Below are 18086 nucleotides of genomic sequence, written 5' to 3' on the forward strand. Positions count from 1 at the left end.
CATGCAAAGTGTGCACTCTACCATATATCCCAGGCCCCAGGGATAAAAATCTTAAGCTCTTTTATCACAACCATTTAATCAGATGATCACAGTTTCATTGGAAAGAGTAGTCCGTTTTATCACAAGACTCCCCATTCCTAAGAAAACACTCTGATTAGCTGATTAGACCACAGAGATAGTACGGTGGGTAAGGTACTTCCTTGTGCATGACTGACCCTGGTGTGATCCTCAGCACTACATATGACCTCCCAAATACTGCAGGAATAATCCCTAGACACAGAGCCAGGAGTAAGTCCTTTGGATTTGATCCCCAAGACAAACTAACAAAAAAAAAATTTGTAAGAAAATATTCTGGCAGAGATGAATCTCCCCTACACAAGCCCTTAGCCAACTCCAGCTCTAACCACAGCTCCGTCATTTTCCAGGGGAGAGAAAAAAGAGGTGCCCACTCCAGAGCTTGGAGGATTGGGGTCAGCCATGCGCTCCTATTCCACCACCCCCAAACTTCAGAAGGAGCCAGGGAGAGTCAGAGACATTGGCATCAAAAAAGAGCAAACTCCAAGGCTCTGCATTGCAGCAGGACGGGCGGTTTTCTTCTCCCTTCACCAGTCCTTCCCCCACCCTTTTCCTTCCTCCCCAAGGCCTCTCCCAGACCTTCCTGGGAGGAAATGTGGTAACAGGAAGGAAAGCAGAGACAGACCCACAGAGCCCAGACGTTCTGCCAGACTCGTGCTTCAAACTCCCTCCAGAGAAAAAGAGGATCTGATCCCACACCCTTAGCAGAGTCAGCCCTGCAGGAAGAATGGATGGAGGAAAGAGAAAGGGGAACTGCAAGGGGAGAAAGGACAGAGATCCCCAGAGAGAAATGGGCTGAGCAGGTGGTGTCCACACTCAGTAACTGGCCCACAATGTCCGAGAGGAGAGCAAAGAATGCCCTGTCCTACATGTCTGCCCTTCCTAGGATGGGATAGTCCTGGTCACACAGAAGTCAGGAGTTCCAGTGTGGAGCCAGATAGGTAGAACCGTGTCAGAACAACTGGTTCAGGAACTCACGGTGGCAGCCAGATTGTCTGGATTGAATCTTAACTCTTGTCACATGCCAGGAGTTTGACCTTGCATAAGTTTCCTCCTCTGGAAAGTAGGAGTGATAACTGTACCTTTCATCTGTGTGATTAGAAATAAATTCATCAAGAGGGGTCACATGGGGATGGCACAAATGGTTGAAGTGCATGCTTTGCATGTGACAGCCCTGGGCTCCACACCCAGATACCACATGGTCCCCAAGCACCTTATTGTGAGTAAACCCTCTTTGAGCACTGTGAGTTGTAGCTCTCCAAAGTTGGAATTAATCAATATATGTCAGGCAAATCGTGCCATACACATATAGTTTGTACAGTGGCCTGAAGCAGGAATGCACACATTCATCCCCACGTGGATTCAGTAATTGTGAATCTAGCTCAACAGAAGTGTTAAGATACAATGAACAAACATGAGGGTCCAGGTTTCTCAGAAAATTCCACACTGCCTCTCCACACAGAGGAGGAGGAGCATGTGTATTTGCTCACAGATTGGCACTGAAAGCTGTTTGCACAATTGTCAGTGAACAAAACAAAACAAAACAAAAAACCAGGCTGTAATCAGCTCATACCAGCCACTTCTGCATTTTATTAAACACACACACACACACACACACACACACACACACACACACACACATACACACACACACTTATCCTGGAAGGGTAAACATGAGAATTAAAATTGTTGCCATAGAAACTGGCAGAATGATTTTTTAAAATTGTCTTTCCGCATTGCTCTTTTTTTTTCTAATCTTCCGGCTCAAAGGGCTGCAACTGGAGGAGGAGGGAGGGTGCTTTGTGAGCAGTAGATTTGGGTCCATCCCCCCAGCACTGCATGGCCTCCCAAGCACCACCGGAAGTGTGTGAGTGAGTGAGTGAGTGAGTGAGTGAGTGAGTGAGTGAGTGAGTGAGGCTCAGGGCCAGATACGGAAGCACATTATTCAATAAAAAAAAGTCTCTTTGCCTGGTGAGTTCTTGATCCCCAGCCAGGCTGGCTTGCCATTTTGGTTTCAGAGCTTCTGAAATGGAGGGAACAGAGTTTGTGGCTCCCCAAAACCTCTGAACCCACATCCCGAGTTCCCCAGGGTTCCCATGTCTGGCTGCTGCAGGCGGGCAGTGCTGCTGGCTGCTCTTGTGCCTGTCCCTTCCAGAGCTCTCCTGTGCTGGCTTTCACTGCTGACATTTTCTTTCTTTTTTTAATCACCTGCTGGTGACCCTGACATTTTAAGCAAAGGGTAAACCCTTCACCCTCTTCAGTTGCAAGCTGAAACAAAGAAAAGCAGCGTTATTTGTAGACTGGCTCTTAGGTAGAGGCTGCAAGACCCAAGGCTGGAGGGAAGGACACTGGGGAGGCCAGCTGCACGTCCCTAGCCCTGGGGGATGGGCAGTTTCCTCATCTGTTAAAGTCAAGAGGTTGGGCACAGTCCTCCCCAAGGGTTCCTTTCCACTCCCAAGTCCCAATCTAGTGAATAACACAGAAGTGAAGGAAATGCCCCCGCCATGTTGGTCTCAATATTAGACCCTCACTGAAGTAAATGCATCCATAGGAAGAAGGAAAAACTAATGTGGGTGTGTACTCCCTAGCCAGAGAATTAACGCAGTGGTCAGCTGGTATGTGTCAGGCCTTCTTTCAGACAGAGAGAGCATCTATGCCCTCTTCACTGGCCTGTATGCCAGGGAAGCACCTCCTTGTGGAGGGCTAATTAAAGAGCTGTATGCCAGGCCTGCAAGATGACTCAAAGGGCTGCATCAGAAGGAGGGAGGTGCTTTATGAGCAGGGGATTTGTTCACAAGCATCGCATGCCCCCCCCCCCCCCGCACCACCAGAAGTGACTCCTGAGCACTAAGCCAAGTGTAGGTGGATCATAGGAGCACCACTGGGAGTGGCCCCAGCACACACACACACACACACACACACACACACCTGGGAATGAGGATGAGGATGGTGACAGCCTGGCCATGGACCTGTGGGCCTGTACCTGTGTGTGGCATGTGGACCTCCTCTTCTTCACAGAGGACCTGTGGGCCTGTACCTGTGTGTGGCATGTGGACCTCCTCTTCTTCACAGAGGACAGTCACCTAGAGTTTCAGACGAGAGCCTGGTGGAGGGGACGACAGGGTATTCCAAGCCCAGAGACCGAAGTTCCCATCTGCATTCCCCTGAGCTTTTGCCTCAACAAATCATGCAACCCCCTTGCACCTCGGCTTCTTCACAGGGTATTTGAATCAAATCACAACTCACGGCATTGTCATGAGTCCTGAAGCACTCGACGGCCTGGAGAATGTTGATGCCACACGGCAACTATCACCAGCAGCTGTGGGAAAGCGCTTGCGACTCTGCTGAAGGGTTGAAGGAAGCAAAGTGAAAGATGCTGCACGCAGGAAAGTGCTGGGCCTTTCAGAGACAGGAGCAGCCAAAAAGGAGTATCTGGCCGCGGAAAGAAGTGATGCAGAGAGCAGGGAGGAGAAGGAGAGATATTTGAGAAGTCTATGTGCACAGTGGTTAATCAGAGGCTCTGAAAATGTCAAACCTATCATACACAGAGTCCTTTATATATACATACAGACGTGAATATTATATACAGATGTGAAATGTATATATATATACATATGTGTATCTTATATATATAAGCTATATATATCTTCAGTAAAACCCTCAGTATTCCTGTTGTTTCCTAAGACAACAATACCACCACAATAAAACTGCCCCCGGGTTAACTGTAGTTCATCTCTTGAGAATTGCACTCCTGGTTGCCTTGGTGGGAAAGTTCCCCCGACCAAGGGCTCTCGCTCTGTTCTGTTGCAGCAATCAGCACGGCAGGGCGGGCCCCACTGACTGCATGTCGCTGAACCTCCAACCTGCGCCGCCGTTACACACACGCTCAGATTCTTAGAATCACTCCCATGGCTGCACCAGGCAACCTTTTGCTAACTCGGTGTCTTATCTAGGTCCATCTCCACCCCAAGACCTCGTCATTTCCTTCCTCCTTTTCTGAATCCCCTGGCAACCCCTTGTCCACAGGCACCCGGCATCTGCCTCCCGCTGTGAAATGTTTCTCTTTTCTGTCCCAGGCAATTTGCCAGTCCAGAGAACTCCTAACCCCACTGACCGGTGGGCTAGAATCTGCAGAACGGTTGGGGTGGAGGTTTTGGGGTGGGGGAGGGAGGGGAGGGGTGTGTGGACAGAGAGCCGAGAGTGAAGCCTGCTTTCCTTTGCAAAGGGGCCATGTCCTTCAACCCTACCTTGCATTCATGCCCAGGCTCCTCAGTCTCCCCTCTAAACCACCAAATATTCTCTCCCTTCTTCAAACCTCGTTCCTTTTGAAAATCACCTTTTAGTCTACAAAGAGCAAACTGTCCTTCTTCTCCAATACAATCATGATTAATGGACAAAACTGGGCATTTACAATTCATTGTCAAAGTATTTTAACAGGAAACTTGGCTTTATCCAAACATAAAAAGGTTTCTTTCCTTTTTTTTTTTCTTTCACCCAGCTTGTTGACGTGATAGACAGAATCTAACATAGGTCAAGGAAACCCAGTCTTACTTACTTCAGGTCTTTTGCCTGCAGGAACCAGCCTTGTTATTATTTCTACTTAGCACACTCTGATCTCTTTCAAAAATTCTTCCTTCTGGGGCTGGAGCGATAGCAGAGGCAGTAGGGCATTTGCCTTGCACGCAGCCGACCTGGGTTCAATTCCCAGCATCCCATATAGTCCCGCAAGCACTTCCAGGAGTAATTTCTGAGTGCATGAGTCAGGAGGAAGCCGTGTGTATCGCTGGGTATGACCCAAAAAGCCAAAAAAAAAAAAAAATCTTCCGTTATGATTTCAAATCCAATGACATCTTCCAATAACATATTGATGAAGCCATCAAGTCTAAAAGTATGCCAACAATTCCCTTATCACTCATCATGATGTGAATTCTTGATCCCAGAGTTTGTCCACAAGTTCTAGAGGAAATAGTTGCGAGGGGTTAGTGGTAGTACTGGCAGCCGTGGGTATGCCAGAAGCCCCAAACCTCTGTTCTTCATAGATCCAATCACCCATCCTCTTTTATTTTGTTTGTATCTCTGTCATTTGCGTATTTTCCTAACTTGATCCTCCATTTTACAAAAGCAAGACCTTGGGCTGTTGCCAGGCTTGGTGCCAAGAAGGTCATGGTCCAGTGAGGGAGAGGAAATGTAGACACGTCACTGTGAACTAATGTTGCAAGTGCACTGCTGGAGATGGTCAAGGGTTTTTATCTCTTTGGTCCTTGACTTCTTTAGCATGACCCACCTACGGAATCTAAGGCACTGAGTTGATGCAGAATGATTAGATATGTAAATGAATATCTGTTTCTACTAAAGAAACCCATTCCTTCTGCAAGATATTGAAAAGCATTTAGTTTGTGTTAGGCAATAGAGTTATGGATTATAAATATATATATATATAAACTGGACTAAAAATAATTAAAATAAATAAATAAGCCAACCCACTCTTTTCAAAAAACTAAGAGAATATTTTACCTAAAAGGTGAGGGAAGGTGTTTTGGGTCTGTTATCAATTTTTTAGGACTTTGGACAAGTCATTTACCAATCTTAGCATCTTGAACCTGAGAAACAGTGTTTGCTTAATATAGGGCCTGTCCTAGTTTAATTCCCAGGACCACCCATGATCCCCCAAGCACCACAAGCAGTGATTCCTGAGCACAGAGCCAGGAGTAATCTCTGAGCACCACCAGGAGTGCCCCCCCCCCAATAAAAAACAATCTGAGCAGAGACCAGCCGGGACAACTGGACAGGAACCACCAAAGAACAGGACAAAGAAAACTCACTCAGGCAATCTTCTGAACCCTAATCACCAGTGTGACCCTACAGCAGGGAACATGGGTCATTCTCGATTAGCAATCGTCATGTTACTTAAAAGACTTCAGGAGACTGTTAGCTCGTCAAGTATAATTATATCAAACTTACTGGATCCAAACTGAGACTTGGGGGGCGGGTAAGGTGCAGGGAATTATCTTCATTTACCTATCAGTTTCTTATCAACAGGAAGAATAATATTGAGGCTGGAGCGATAGCACAGCGGTAGGGCGTTTGCCTTACAAGCGGCCAACATGGCCGACCCGAGTTCGATTCCTCTGCCCCTCTCAGAGAGCCCGGCAAGCTACCGAGAGTATCTCGCCCCCACGGCAGAGCCTGGCAAGCTACCCGTGACGTATTTGGTATGCCAAACACAGTAACAACAAGTCTCATGATGGAGACGCTACTGGGCCCACTCGAGCAAATCGATGAACAACGGGAGGACCGTGATCCGAACCGTGATTTGTGTGCTGGTATTAAATGTGATAATGTTGGCACGGAGCTTCTCATAGAGCCTGGAACCAGCAATCAGATGCAGTCTGTGACTGTCATAATTATGTCATTTTAAAAAATGTTATGTCTCATTTTTACCCATCAATTTGGCATTGCTACCAATGGCACTTGCCTCTGTGTGGGTTTCCCAATGGTACAAAGTTCTAGAATAGTCTAGAATAATATAGAATATTCAGCCTATGTGTCCACATAAGGTTCCAATCCAAGACTAATGACACCACTCTCTGAATAATAGTTTACAGATATAAAGTAATTCCACAATCATCAATGGTAATAACTTTTCAATTTTAGGGGCCTCCTCAGTGAGAATTGGGGTCACTCCTGGTGATGCTTGTCTCAGCAGTGCAGGCCTGATGATTCAATAATTAGGGCCAGAAGGGCCATACCCAGTGGGGCTAATGGTCACTAGGTGATGCTTGTGGGGCCTTCTAGTTCCAGGGATCAAACTTGGGACTTTGTATATGCAAAGCACACACTCTATTCCTTTGGGGATATCTGAAAAGTTATCCCAGCCCCCATTGTAATAGATCTTTAAAGTAATCCATGGGGGGTGGGGGAGGTGGAGAAATAGCACAGCAAGTAACCAGCCAACTCTGGTTCAATCCCTGGTATCCCACATGGCCTGCTCAGCCCCACCAGGAGTGAACCCTGAGCACAAAGCCAGAAGTAGGTCCTGAGCATCAAAAGGTATGCCCTAAAACCCATCTTCCACCTCTGCCAAAAAATAATAAAATAAAATAATCCAGGCTTTCGTCTGTTTAGGGAAGCTGAAGGAGAAAGTCTTCTGGTATGCAAAGAAGTTGCAACCAGGCTGACTGCTGAGCATTGGAGAAAAATACTCACAGGTGTGATAGTCCCTCAAATGTGCTGGCTGGAACCCAGCTGGGAGCAGTACCGCTTCTTGGTACCAAAACCTTGTAAGGAGATCACTGGGTTCTCTGCCCTGTCATTCAAGGACACTGGAGATAGGGAGTTGAGGCAAAGAACAGAATCATTTCTGTGATTTCACATGCATCAAATCATGGTACATTTCTTGCCAACTCCTTGCAATCAGCCTAGGAAATGACATTTGGATGCCAAGGATTAGAGCAGAGTCCTTTCAAAGAAGGTGCTCTGTGACTTTAAGCAGGGCCCATGCTCCCTACCAGAAGGAGGCTAGCAGGGGTGCGCTAAGGTTGAACTTGGAATATTTTCTTTTAAAAAGTGTGTCAGGAAAAATGAAGTCATGAAATTTGCTTATAAATGGAAGGACATGGAGAGTATCATGCTGAGTGAAATGAGTCAAAAGGAGAGACAGAGAAGACATAGAATGACTGCACTCATCTGTGGGATATTAAAAAAATGCATATTATGAGACTAATACCCACGGAGACTAATACCCACTAAAACAAGGGCCAGGAGGACTGGTCCATGGCAAGTGGAAGAGTTTGGAGAGGACAGTTAGGATAGAGAAGGGACCAATAGGACAATAATAAATGGAAATGATCACTCTGGACAAGAACTGAGTGCTGAAAGGAGGTAAAACGATATGCATCTTAACCTCTCAGTACCTATATTGTAAACCATAATGCCCAGAAGGAAAGAGAGGGTGTGTGTGTGTGTGTGTGTGTGTGTGTCAGAGAGAGAGAGAGAGAGAGAGAGAGAGAGAGAGAGAGAGAGAGAGAGAAGTACCTGCCATAGAGGCAGTCTGGGGCAAGGTTGGGGAAGAGCGGGGAGAGGGTGGTGGGTGAAAGGGAAACTGGGACATTGATGGTGGGACATGTACACTGATGAAGGGATGGGTATTGGGACATTGTATGACTAAACCTCAATCATAAACAACCTTGTAACTGTGCATCTCATGGTGATTCAAACTTTTTTAAGTGTGAGTGTGTGTGTATGTGTGTGTGTGAGAGAGAGAGAGAGATTGGGCCACACCTGGCTGTACTCAGAGCTGACTCCTGACTCTGTGCTCAGGGATCATTCCAACAGAGCTCAGGGGACCATATGAGGTACCAGGATCAAACCCAGATCAGCTACATGCAAGGCAAGATCCTGAATGTCTGTACAATCTCTCTCATCTCCCTGGACCGCTGACATAATTTAAAAATACAGACCACTTGCTGTTTGGAGTGGGGCCCCCAGGCTATCTTGAGATGGGATGTGGCAACACCATACAGTCAGGCTTTCTGGGAGGAAGTGAGGCACCATGGACCCGAGCTGCTCTAGAGTCCTAGAGACCTGCTTGAGAGTTCTGGGCTTATTATTCCTGTGGGATGTCTGGATGGGTCACATCTGTATGCTGAGCCTTGGTGTCCTCATGAAAGACAAAACTCACTATAGCACAAACATTGATACCCCATGGGGGGCGGGGGGGGTTAATGCCAGCCAGGACCTCCCACTGTGCTCAACACTTAAGCAGATTTGAGCCCCCATGAGACTTCCGGTTCTCTTCTCAAACATCTTCCCACACGATGCTGTTCCTGTGGAGTCAGTGTCAGGTAAAATCAAGTGGGATGGTCACCAGCCTGCCAAGGGCACTTTTCAGGGTGTACTTGGAATAGTTAAGAATCAATTTGTAGGGGCTGGAGTGATAGCTTAGCGGGTAGGGCGTTTGCCTTGCACGCGGCCGACCCGGGTTCGATTCCCAGCATCCCATATGGTCCCCTGAGCACCGCCAGGGGTAATTCCTGAGTGCAGAGCCAGGAGTAACCCCTGTGCGTTGCCGGGTGTGACCCAAAAAGAAAAAAAAAAAGAATCAATTTGTAGAGGCCAGAGAGATGGCATGAAGGTGTTCCTGACCCCCACTGAAAGTGATGTCCGAGCACAGAGCCAGAGCAGCCCCTAAGCACCACTGTGCTGGGCAAAAACAAAAGAAGAGAGCCCGGAGTGATAATACATTTGCCATAAGTGGTAAGGCATTTGCCTTGCACGTGACTGGCCTGGATTCTATCCCCAACATTTTATATGGTCCCCCAAGCATAATCCAGGAGTGATTACTGAGTACAGAATCAGGAGTAAACCCTGAGCATTGCCGGGTGTGAACCAAGAAGAAAAAAAAAAAAAACCAAAACCCAACAACAAAAAAAGAAAAAAAGAAATTGACATGTAACACTGTCAGGGACACCGGGGTGCACAAGAGGAAGAAGTTTTGCAATGTAAGAAACCTGTGCGTGGGTCTGGATGAAGCACCAGCATGCTTAAGAACCTAAGCTGCTTGGGTTCTTCTTTTAGCAGGGGGCCTGGCTGGGGTGTCATTCCTGATGATTATCAGCAAGTCCAGCCAAGTAGCTCAGTGCTCAAACCAAAGGGTGCAGGGCTGCTTAGCCTTGTAGTTTCAGGGATGACAAAACTGCCTGTGCCATGTCCTGTCTCCAGAGCCCAAACACTATTTTTCCCCCAAGTACAATTTTTTAATAAAGATAATTACAAAATATGGGAAAAATCAGCTCAGAAAGGCCAATTACTTCTTTAATAGATCAGGTTTTTGACAAAGGAACTCACATCAATTTTAAATACTGTCGCATAAAGCGTGGTAGAGAAAGGAAATTTTTGCTTCATAATTAGGAAACTCACAACAAAATTTGCCAAGAAATGCAAAACAAAAAAGCCATTTCGAAAATAAATACAGTCCTTGCCAAAATCATATAAAATGAAGCCAGAAGTCCTTGAAAGAGAAAACACTTTTCTTCACAATAGTTCCACACTTTTTATGGCTTCTGAAACTGGTAGGATTTAAATTCAACATTTTTTTTAAAGTGTTGAACATTTTATTAACCTTCAGTTTAAAAAAGCTTCACACTGGGACACACTAACACACAGACACTACTTCTTCAGGAGGTGACCCATTAAGTTTCTTAGGAGTTGGGGAGTTTGGGTGTTTATTTGGTTAAGCGCTTTAAGAACTCCTATTCTGAGCCCAGTGGAGTGCTTGGTTCTTCTCTCCCCCACACAGGTGTCTCCTCAGAGTCCTAGAGGCAGACAATGCGACCTGAGGGTCCTGTGGAGCTGCACCTCCTCGATTCTATCAATGCCACCAAGCTCCTCCATAAGAAGATATAGGTTCTGCTTCTGAGAAAAAACATGTAGCAGACGACGTTGAGGATGGTACTGAGCAGAGGCCTCCAGGGCTACACCCAGCAGAGCTGGAGGCACCTTGCAGTGTCAGCAAACAAATCGGGAAGGTTGGCACCTACCTTGCAAATGCCCCATCCCCCTGCTATCTCCCTGACACAGATATTTTTTTCTAAGTGACCTGCTTTCATTTCGGAGCTCTGTGAGGTTGGCAGGTGCCTGCTTCCTCCTCACCACCCAAATGAGCCTCAGCCGCCCAGCCCTGCCCTGCCTTTCTGTCCCGATGCCACTCCGTCTGCCTTCGCTGCAGCTTGTCCTGTGTGTGAACCTGGAGGCACTGAGACACAGATGATGGGACTGGCCACAGGCTCCACCAGGTCCCCTCATGGGGCAGGTAGTCTCTGTGGAGAAGGTTAGTTCCTGCCATTCAGCAGAGAGGGTTCATAGGCATGGCTGCCCCTTCATGCCCATTCATAGGCATGGCTGGGGCAGCGGGCACAGGCATCTGATGTGCCTGGTCTGTGTTTGTTTCCTTTCAGCAGCCCTGCATGGAAACGGTCTTGTCACTTGGGGAGAATCAGCTGCCCCAGACCCTTCCCATTCCACACGGTCCTGCCCAACCAGGAAGCAAAGCTGGGAGAATCGTCCATTTCCCCCAGCAGAGGACAGACACTCATTCCCACTGACATGGGGAGTGTCACCCCGCTCTCAGAGGAGCTCCCGTGTGCCCGAGGAGACAGTGAGACACCGTGGGGGTGGGGGCCATGGGGGGACATGAGCTCCTGGCAACTGCCCTGTCTGGTCAGTTCCAGGTCCACAGAGGTAGAGGGACTGTCAGGGACACCAGGGTGAGGACCAGTCACAGTCAAAAGGTGTTGGGGTGAAGGAGACACATCAGCCCCAGACACAAACATCCACACCGCGGGCCTGGCTGTGGGAGAGATGAGCGAAGCAGGAAGGAGCATGTACAGGTGAGGTCACAGCTCACAGTGACAAAGAAATGGCCACATAAAGAAACGGAGAAACTCGTTATGTGAGCCTAATCGAATCACTGTGACTCTCCTCCGCCTTCCCTGTTGAGTGAAATGAGCATGTACAGCCCCAGAATGGTACACTTTAATAAACACGGGTCAAGAGCATCTAAGTTTTATTGGATTGGGTGGGGGAACCATAGCCCTGGGGACCAGCCAAGGCCATTTCTTCCTCTCGTCACACCATCCTCATTTGTGAGACCTGTACAAATCATCAATACTAGTGTTCTTGAGCTGGGGTTGTGCCCTATTTTCCTATGTTCCTTCCTCCACCCTCACCCCCACGTAACTCTTAGTTATCAGGCAATTTCTCTCCAATTTTCTGTTTCCTATATGTGGAGTTCCACTCTTCCCCACACACCCACACTTCTAGGAGCTTCATTTTCGTGAAACACTAACAGTGATCCGTGCCATATATATTTTTTTGAGCTTTGAGATTACACCTGGCAGTGCTCAGGGTTTCTCCTTACTCAGTGCTTGGGGAACAGTGCAGTCATGGGAATAGAACCTGGGGCTCTCCCACACAAAGTGAGTATATTCATCCCTTTGAGCATCTCCCTGACTGTTCCCCTCTAGACACACATCTACCTGCAGCAGCACAGTCCCACTTGCTCTGGCTAGATCCTAAAATCAGTCAGTCACGCAGCTCAGACCAGTGCTTGAGAGAGTAGACTCGCTACCTAGCCACCAAGCAGGGCGTCCACCTGCGGTCTTGCAGGGGTCCTTACCAGACAGGAAGAGGTGGGTGGGAGAGACATACAGCACCGCCACTGCAGAGGTGACAACAAAGCTTCCTGCCTGGGTTTCAGCGGCTATTGCTGGACTCTGAGCTGTAGGACTGTCTACCTGAAAGGTGTCCTTTGATCTGGCTTCGCAAGTGAGATTACTGCCTCACTCGCATCCTTTGTAGCAGAGGCAACATCACACATCAGAAATGTTTTTTAAACTTACTGAGAAATAGATTCATAGCTCTTTTTTAAAATCATTAGGCAAGGGCTGGAGAAATAATACAATGGGTAAGGTGTTTGCCTTGCACTCAGCTGACCCTGGTTACATAACCAGCATGACCTATGGTCCCCACAAGTGGTCCCTGAGCACCACAAAATGTGGCTGACATCCCCCCAATCTTTAAGTAATATGAAAGTCTCGGCACTGGTAGAGGGATGGGTATTTGATCATTGTATAATCGAAACCCAAGCACAAAAATTTGTAAGTCTACAACTGTACCTCATGGTGTTTCACTAATAAAAATTAAAAAAAAAAAAGAAAGTCTCTCATTCTGGGGTGAAGGGTAAGGAGGACTCCCAAGCAGAAGGCTGAGGGGACCCCTCAACTGGGCCATGAGTTCAGTGCAAAGGCTCAAGAATGCAATGCTGCAGTGTTGGGGATTGGGGATTTTGGGGTCACTGGGTAGTGCTGGAAGTCTCCAGACAATAAAGACAGTGCTCAGGGGACCACAGGGTGCTGGGAATGGAGCCCAGGTTGGGCACATGCCAGGCATCTCCCAGCCCCTATTGAACTTTTATATGTAAAACTCAGCACAGTCCACAAATAGAAACTTATGTGCAATCGAGCAGCTTGTGGTCATTTCGCAATATGGCTACCTAGGAAAATCTAGCAGGCAAGTGATTTCCAAAAAATCACCACTCGGGCATAAGCAATACCGGACACAGAAGGGAAGGAGCTCGAGATGTCCCCCAAACAAGAAGCCTGTGTTGGCATTTGGAAAGTGGAGAAACCAATCATATACAAAGGCTTTACGTTTTTGTTATTACATAAAATGGGTCTTGAAATACAGACTTCTTTGGAAAACTCGCTTCCCTGTCCAGAATGACAGAGACCATGAAAGTGTAGTTAGGTTTGTTTTTAATCAAAGTTGAACTATCCATCACAGCTAACCCAGAGGGCCTTCCGGTCCACAGGACCAGGAGCAGTTCGTAGAGCATCACTCAGTGAGAACATCCCAGGACCACGTCCCATCAACTGCTGTATCCAGAAAGAAATGTGTCTGGAGATGGCCCCATTAAACAGCGTCCACCCTGACTGGACACCCCCCTCTCTCCCGGGCCTATTAGTATTTGGGGTAAATAAATGAGTCTCTGGGGGTTCAGAAGATCTTGCACTCGTTGATAGAGAAGAACCTCCTTCTGTTGCGCTTCCTAGCTTGGTTGACAGCTGTTCGGACGGCACACTCGAACACCTGCTGGACCCCACGGTTGCTCAGGGCCGAGCACTCCAGGTAGCCCTTAGCCCTCACGTCCTGGGCCAGTTTCTTCCCTTCCACAGCGTTGATGCAGGAGGCCCGGTGGGGACCCATTTCCCGCTGGTCTGTCTGGGTGGCCACCACCAACACGGGGGTGCAGGGCAAGTTGCTCCTGATCTCACCGATCCACTTGTTTTTCAGGTTGAGGAAGGAGCTTTGGTTGGCCACTGAGTAGCACATGAGCACCACGTCGGCCTGCTGGTAGGAGAGGGGCCGGATACTGCGGAAGGCATCGTTGCCTGCCGTGTCCCACAGGCCCAGGCTGATCTGGACGCCGTCCATGAACACGTCCACGCCCGTGTTCTCATACACGGTGGGCCTGTAGGCCTCGGGGAAGGTCTCTGAGGTGAAGCGTACCAGCAGAGAAGTCTTCCCCACGGCCGAGTCTCCCACCAGCACACACTTGATGGAGCTCAGCATCTTCCCGTCACGGGGTCCAAATCCGGGCTGGCACGGGTTGGAGAGGGGCTCTCAGGAGGTGGCTCCAGCAGCAGCCATTCACCGTCGGGCAGTGGCCCACCAGGTGCTTCTGTGCTCAGGCCCCCGTACGGGCCTCTGTGAATGCTTCCTTCTTCCTTCCCATCCAAAGGAGTGGACAGTCCTCTTCACACACCTCCCACTAGAACAAAGAGAAAAAAGCAAGGATTTAAGTTTTTCCTCCTTGAAAACCTTGTTCAAGATGATGGGGCCCACCTTAGGGGCAGACCTCTCTATGACTGTCAAACCCACTCGTCCCTCTACCTGTCAGTTACCAACTCCAGAACCCCCCCCCACCACCACCACCACACACACACACAAACATACACGTGCATGCACACACGATTCTGCTCAGAGAAGAGGTTTAGTTCTGGAATCAGCCTCATGATAAAAGCATCAGGAATCGCTCTGAGGTGAACAGGAGAAAGGCCTCCATGACAAGCCAGCGGCATATGAAGGAGGCGCAGCTCCCCTGGGGTCAGCCTCCAGTTGCCTCAGTTGCAGGGTGAGCCCAGCCACTTTAGGAATTGCAAGAAAGGGCAAGGTTGTTTGTATCAGGAGCTTCTGTGGGGATTTGCTCAAGATTGGAGATGAGAAATTAGGAGGGTTTTTTGTTTGTTTGTTTGTTTGTTTGTTTGTTTTTAAACTGACCATGCCTGGAGAGATAACACAGCGGGTAGGGCGTTTGCCTTGCACACAGCCAACCCGGGTTCGAGAAAAAAACAATAAAAAGGAAAAAGAGTTCCTTTTTCTATTTCCTAACTTCTTTCTTCCTTTCTTTCTTTCTTTCTTTCTTTCTTTCTTTCTTTCTTTCTTCCTTCCTTTCTTTCCTTCCTCCTGCAATCAGGCTCTCATACTTTACAAAGACATGACCTTGAGCATGGTACTTGAGCTCCAGGCCTTAGTTTATACTCCTGCAAGATTCTAATCTGCTCAGAAATGTCTTTGTCACACAATGATTATTATTGAGTGATTACAGGGTGACATTATCTCTCTCGGTGTTTATCTGGGGACAGCTGCCCACATACGATGTCAGAGCTCTGTTAGGGGCCTGGTTAAATAAAAATAACTTGCTTCAAAGCAAACCGCATTCACAGGCTGTCCATTAAACAGGCCTATAGACACAGGCCGCAGTCTGAAGTTCGAGAAAGGGCTCAATAAATTCTCACGCACGGGAGATGAATAGGCTCTAGACGATGAGCTCATCCCTGGCAACATCATTTCTGTCTGCCAAGGGATGTTACCCCAAGTGGACCCGGTGTCAAACAATGGGAACATCTTCCAGACCTGGTAAAGGGCATCCCTATCATCAGGTTTCTGATGGCCCCACGGCCACCTTCCGAATGAGTCCCACAGAACACGACGTACAGCAGACCCGAGTTCTGGGTCACACACCATTTCTATAAACCACTCCTCAAAAATTTATAGCAGCTTTGCCCTCATCCACCTCTTTGCTCAAGTCTCTATTTTATGAATAATTACAGCCTCTGGGATGAGATTGAACTCCTTAAATAAATTGTTCATGTGATTTTCGCGTTCCTTTTTTAACCATACAGAGCTGGGAAAGTCTTGTGTTCTTCATCAGAGACAAGACTTGGTCACTTCAGCTAACTCTTAGGGAGATAAGAAAAGCACCTTTTTCATGCAGTTGTTGTCAGGTTTCAGCCTGTGGGAAGTCCACTTGGCTCAGAACCTGGCCCATCTAAGAATCCTGCTGTGATGGGAAATCAAGACATGTTAGGTAAGTGACAAGCACTGAATGCTGGCAGTTAGGGGCCTGGAGTGTCAAATGGGCAGTTTCTGACTCTGAGGAAACCCTGCCCAGTCGTCTCAGGTACCTCTGTCTCCAGGCCATCAAGCGAGACTTTTGGGGGGCTTTATTGGGCTTCTTAGACCTCTGTGGCTTAAACCCATACACTTGTGACCGCTTCCCTCCACACACCCCACCCCCACTTGTTACTTAGGCCAGAGTGAAAACTTGAAGCATTTTAAAAGTTGATTTGACCCCAAGGTAGCATAAAAGGAATGAGGGGAAAAAATACACATGTGCCGTATTTTTTGGGTAGTTTTGGGTAAGGGAAGGGCGAGTTAGGGGCCACACCCTTTGATACTCAGAGCTTCCTCTTTGCTCTCTCTTCAGGGGTCCCTCCTAGAGAGGCTCAGGGAAATCCTATTCAATGCCGGAGACTGAAGGAGGATCAGCCACACACAAGACAAATTCCTGACTCCTGTGCTCTCTCCTGGGCTTTTGGTTAAAATCTTTCTAGGACATGAATTAAGCAAAGGTCAATTTGGAGTGAGGGTGTTATTTTTTGGCCATTACCAGTGGTGCTCAGGGTCTACCCCTCGCTCTACACTCAGGGATCATTCCTGGTATGGCTTGGGGGCCCTCTGGGGTGCCAGGGATTGAACCCTGGCTGGCCATGTGCAAGGCAAATGCCCTGCTTGCTGTGTTATCTCTCCAGACCCTACACTCAAATTTCCTGAGCAAACATCTGCAAAAGGAAGTGACTGAGGCAAACAGTTTCAAAACATGAGCTCTGAAGTTGGGTAGACCCAGACTGAACCTGAACTAAGCAGTTCTCAACCAGGCCTCCTTTCCTTCTCCATAAGCCCCAGGTGCTGGGTCTCCGGGAGGTCAGGTCGCTCCTTGTGCTTAGACTAGGGTGAACAATGCAGATTCTTTGTCGGTTTGTTTTGGATTTGGGTCACACTCTGCAATGCTCAGGCTTACTCCTGGCTCTGCACTCAGGAATCACTCCTGGTGGTGCTCGGGGGACTTCATGGGATCCCGCATGCAAGGCAAACTCCCTACCCACTGTATTCTCTCTCTCTTGCCCCTGTGCAGACAGGTCCTAAGGACAGAGTCAACACCGAGCAAACACACAACCGGATGTCTTTAGTACCCATAATGTTGTCAATTAATAATTACTACATATGATGATAAATAACTATGAGTCACGAGTGAAAGTGGGCAGGGGGCTGAGGAGGTAAGCACACGCCTTGCATGGATGAGGCCCAGGTCCACTCCCAGCTCTGCCCTGGCAGCCTGAATAGCCCCTCGGAGAACATACTTTTAAAACGAGGTTACTGTAATTGTGGTAAGCAGCTTCTCAAGGACTAGTTTCTTTTCAATTTCATCTTGCAAGAGTTCATGCCACCAATTCTCAAGCTTTAGACTCTCTTTGGTCTATTTTTAATGACTAAATTCCCCCTCAAAATCACAGTCACTTTTACACCAGCATATATTTGTTTTGTTTGGGGGTCTTATCCTGTGATGCCCAGGGTTTATTCCTGGGTCTGCACTCAGAAATTACTCCAGGCAGTGCTCAGGGAACCATATGGGATTCCAGGGATTGAATGCTGGTCAGCCTCATGCAAGACAAACACCTACTCACTGTACTATCATTCTGGCCCAACACCTGCTTATTTTCATACACAGATCCTCTCTATTCCAAATGGAGATTGTATTTTACGTGTTTGCTTGCAAGACGCTGGTTGGCAACATTAAACTGACATTGCCCAGAGCCAGAATTCTAAGCTATCTGTATATTTCTACATACAGAAAGTATATCAAGCACCCATCATAGTTGAATTAAAATGGAACACCAGGAACAGGGATGTGACTCAATGGTAACTCACTTGCCTTGTAGATGTGAGACCCTGGTTCAGTTCCCAGCACTGCATGGTCCCCTAAGCACCTCTAGGAGTGCCTCAGCTGGGAGTAACCCCCAAAACCACTGAAGGCCACTGAGTACAACCCAATAAAACCCTCCAGCCCTCCATGAGCTCATGAATCCTGTCCCTCAACTCCCAGGCCAGGT

General features: G+C 47.9%; 1 protein-coding gene and 1 pseudogene across 1 annotated transcript in view; both read right to left on the bottom strand.

Annotated features, from left to right (window-relative positions):
• Positions 1–2303: 2303 nt before the first annotated feature.
• On the bottom strand, positions 2304–5128 carry LOC130033965 (U6 snRNA-associated Sm-like protein LSm5; annotated as a pseudogene).
• An 8307-nt stretch (positions 5129–13435) lies between these two features.
• The window catches only part of RHOH (ras homolog family member H), a 34205-nt gene continuing 29554 nt past the window's right edge, over positions 13436–18086 (bottom strand). Inside the window, exon 2 of the mRNA XM_056125612.1 lies at positions 13436–14404. Coding sequence (XP_055981587.1) covers positions 13630–14205 — 576 coding nt within the window. The 5' untranslated portion in view covers positions 14206–14404 and the 3' untranslated portion in view covers positions 13436–13629. The remainder of the gene's footprint in view (positions 14405–18086) is intronic.

This window comes from Sorex fumeus, unplaced genomic scaffold, assembly GCF_029834395.1.
Source record: "Sorex fumeus unplaced genomic scaffold, SorFum_2.1 ptg000055l, whole genome shotgun sequence".
Taxonomy (NCBI): domain Eukaryota; kingdom Metazoa; phylum Chordata; class Mammalia; order Eulipotyphla; family Soricidae; genus Sorex; species Sorex fumeus.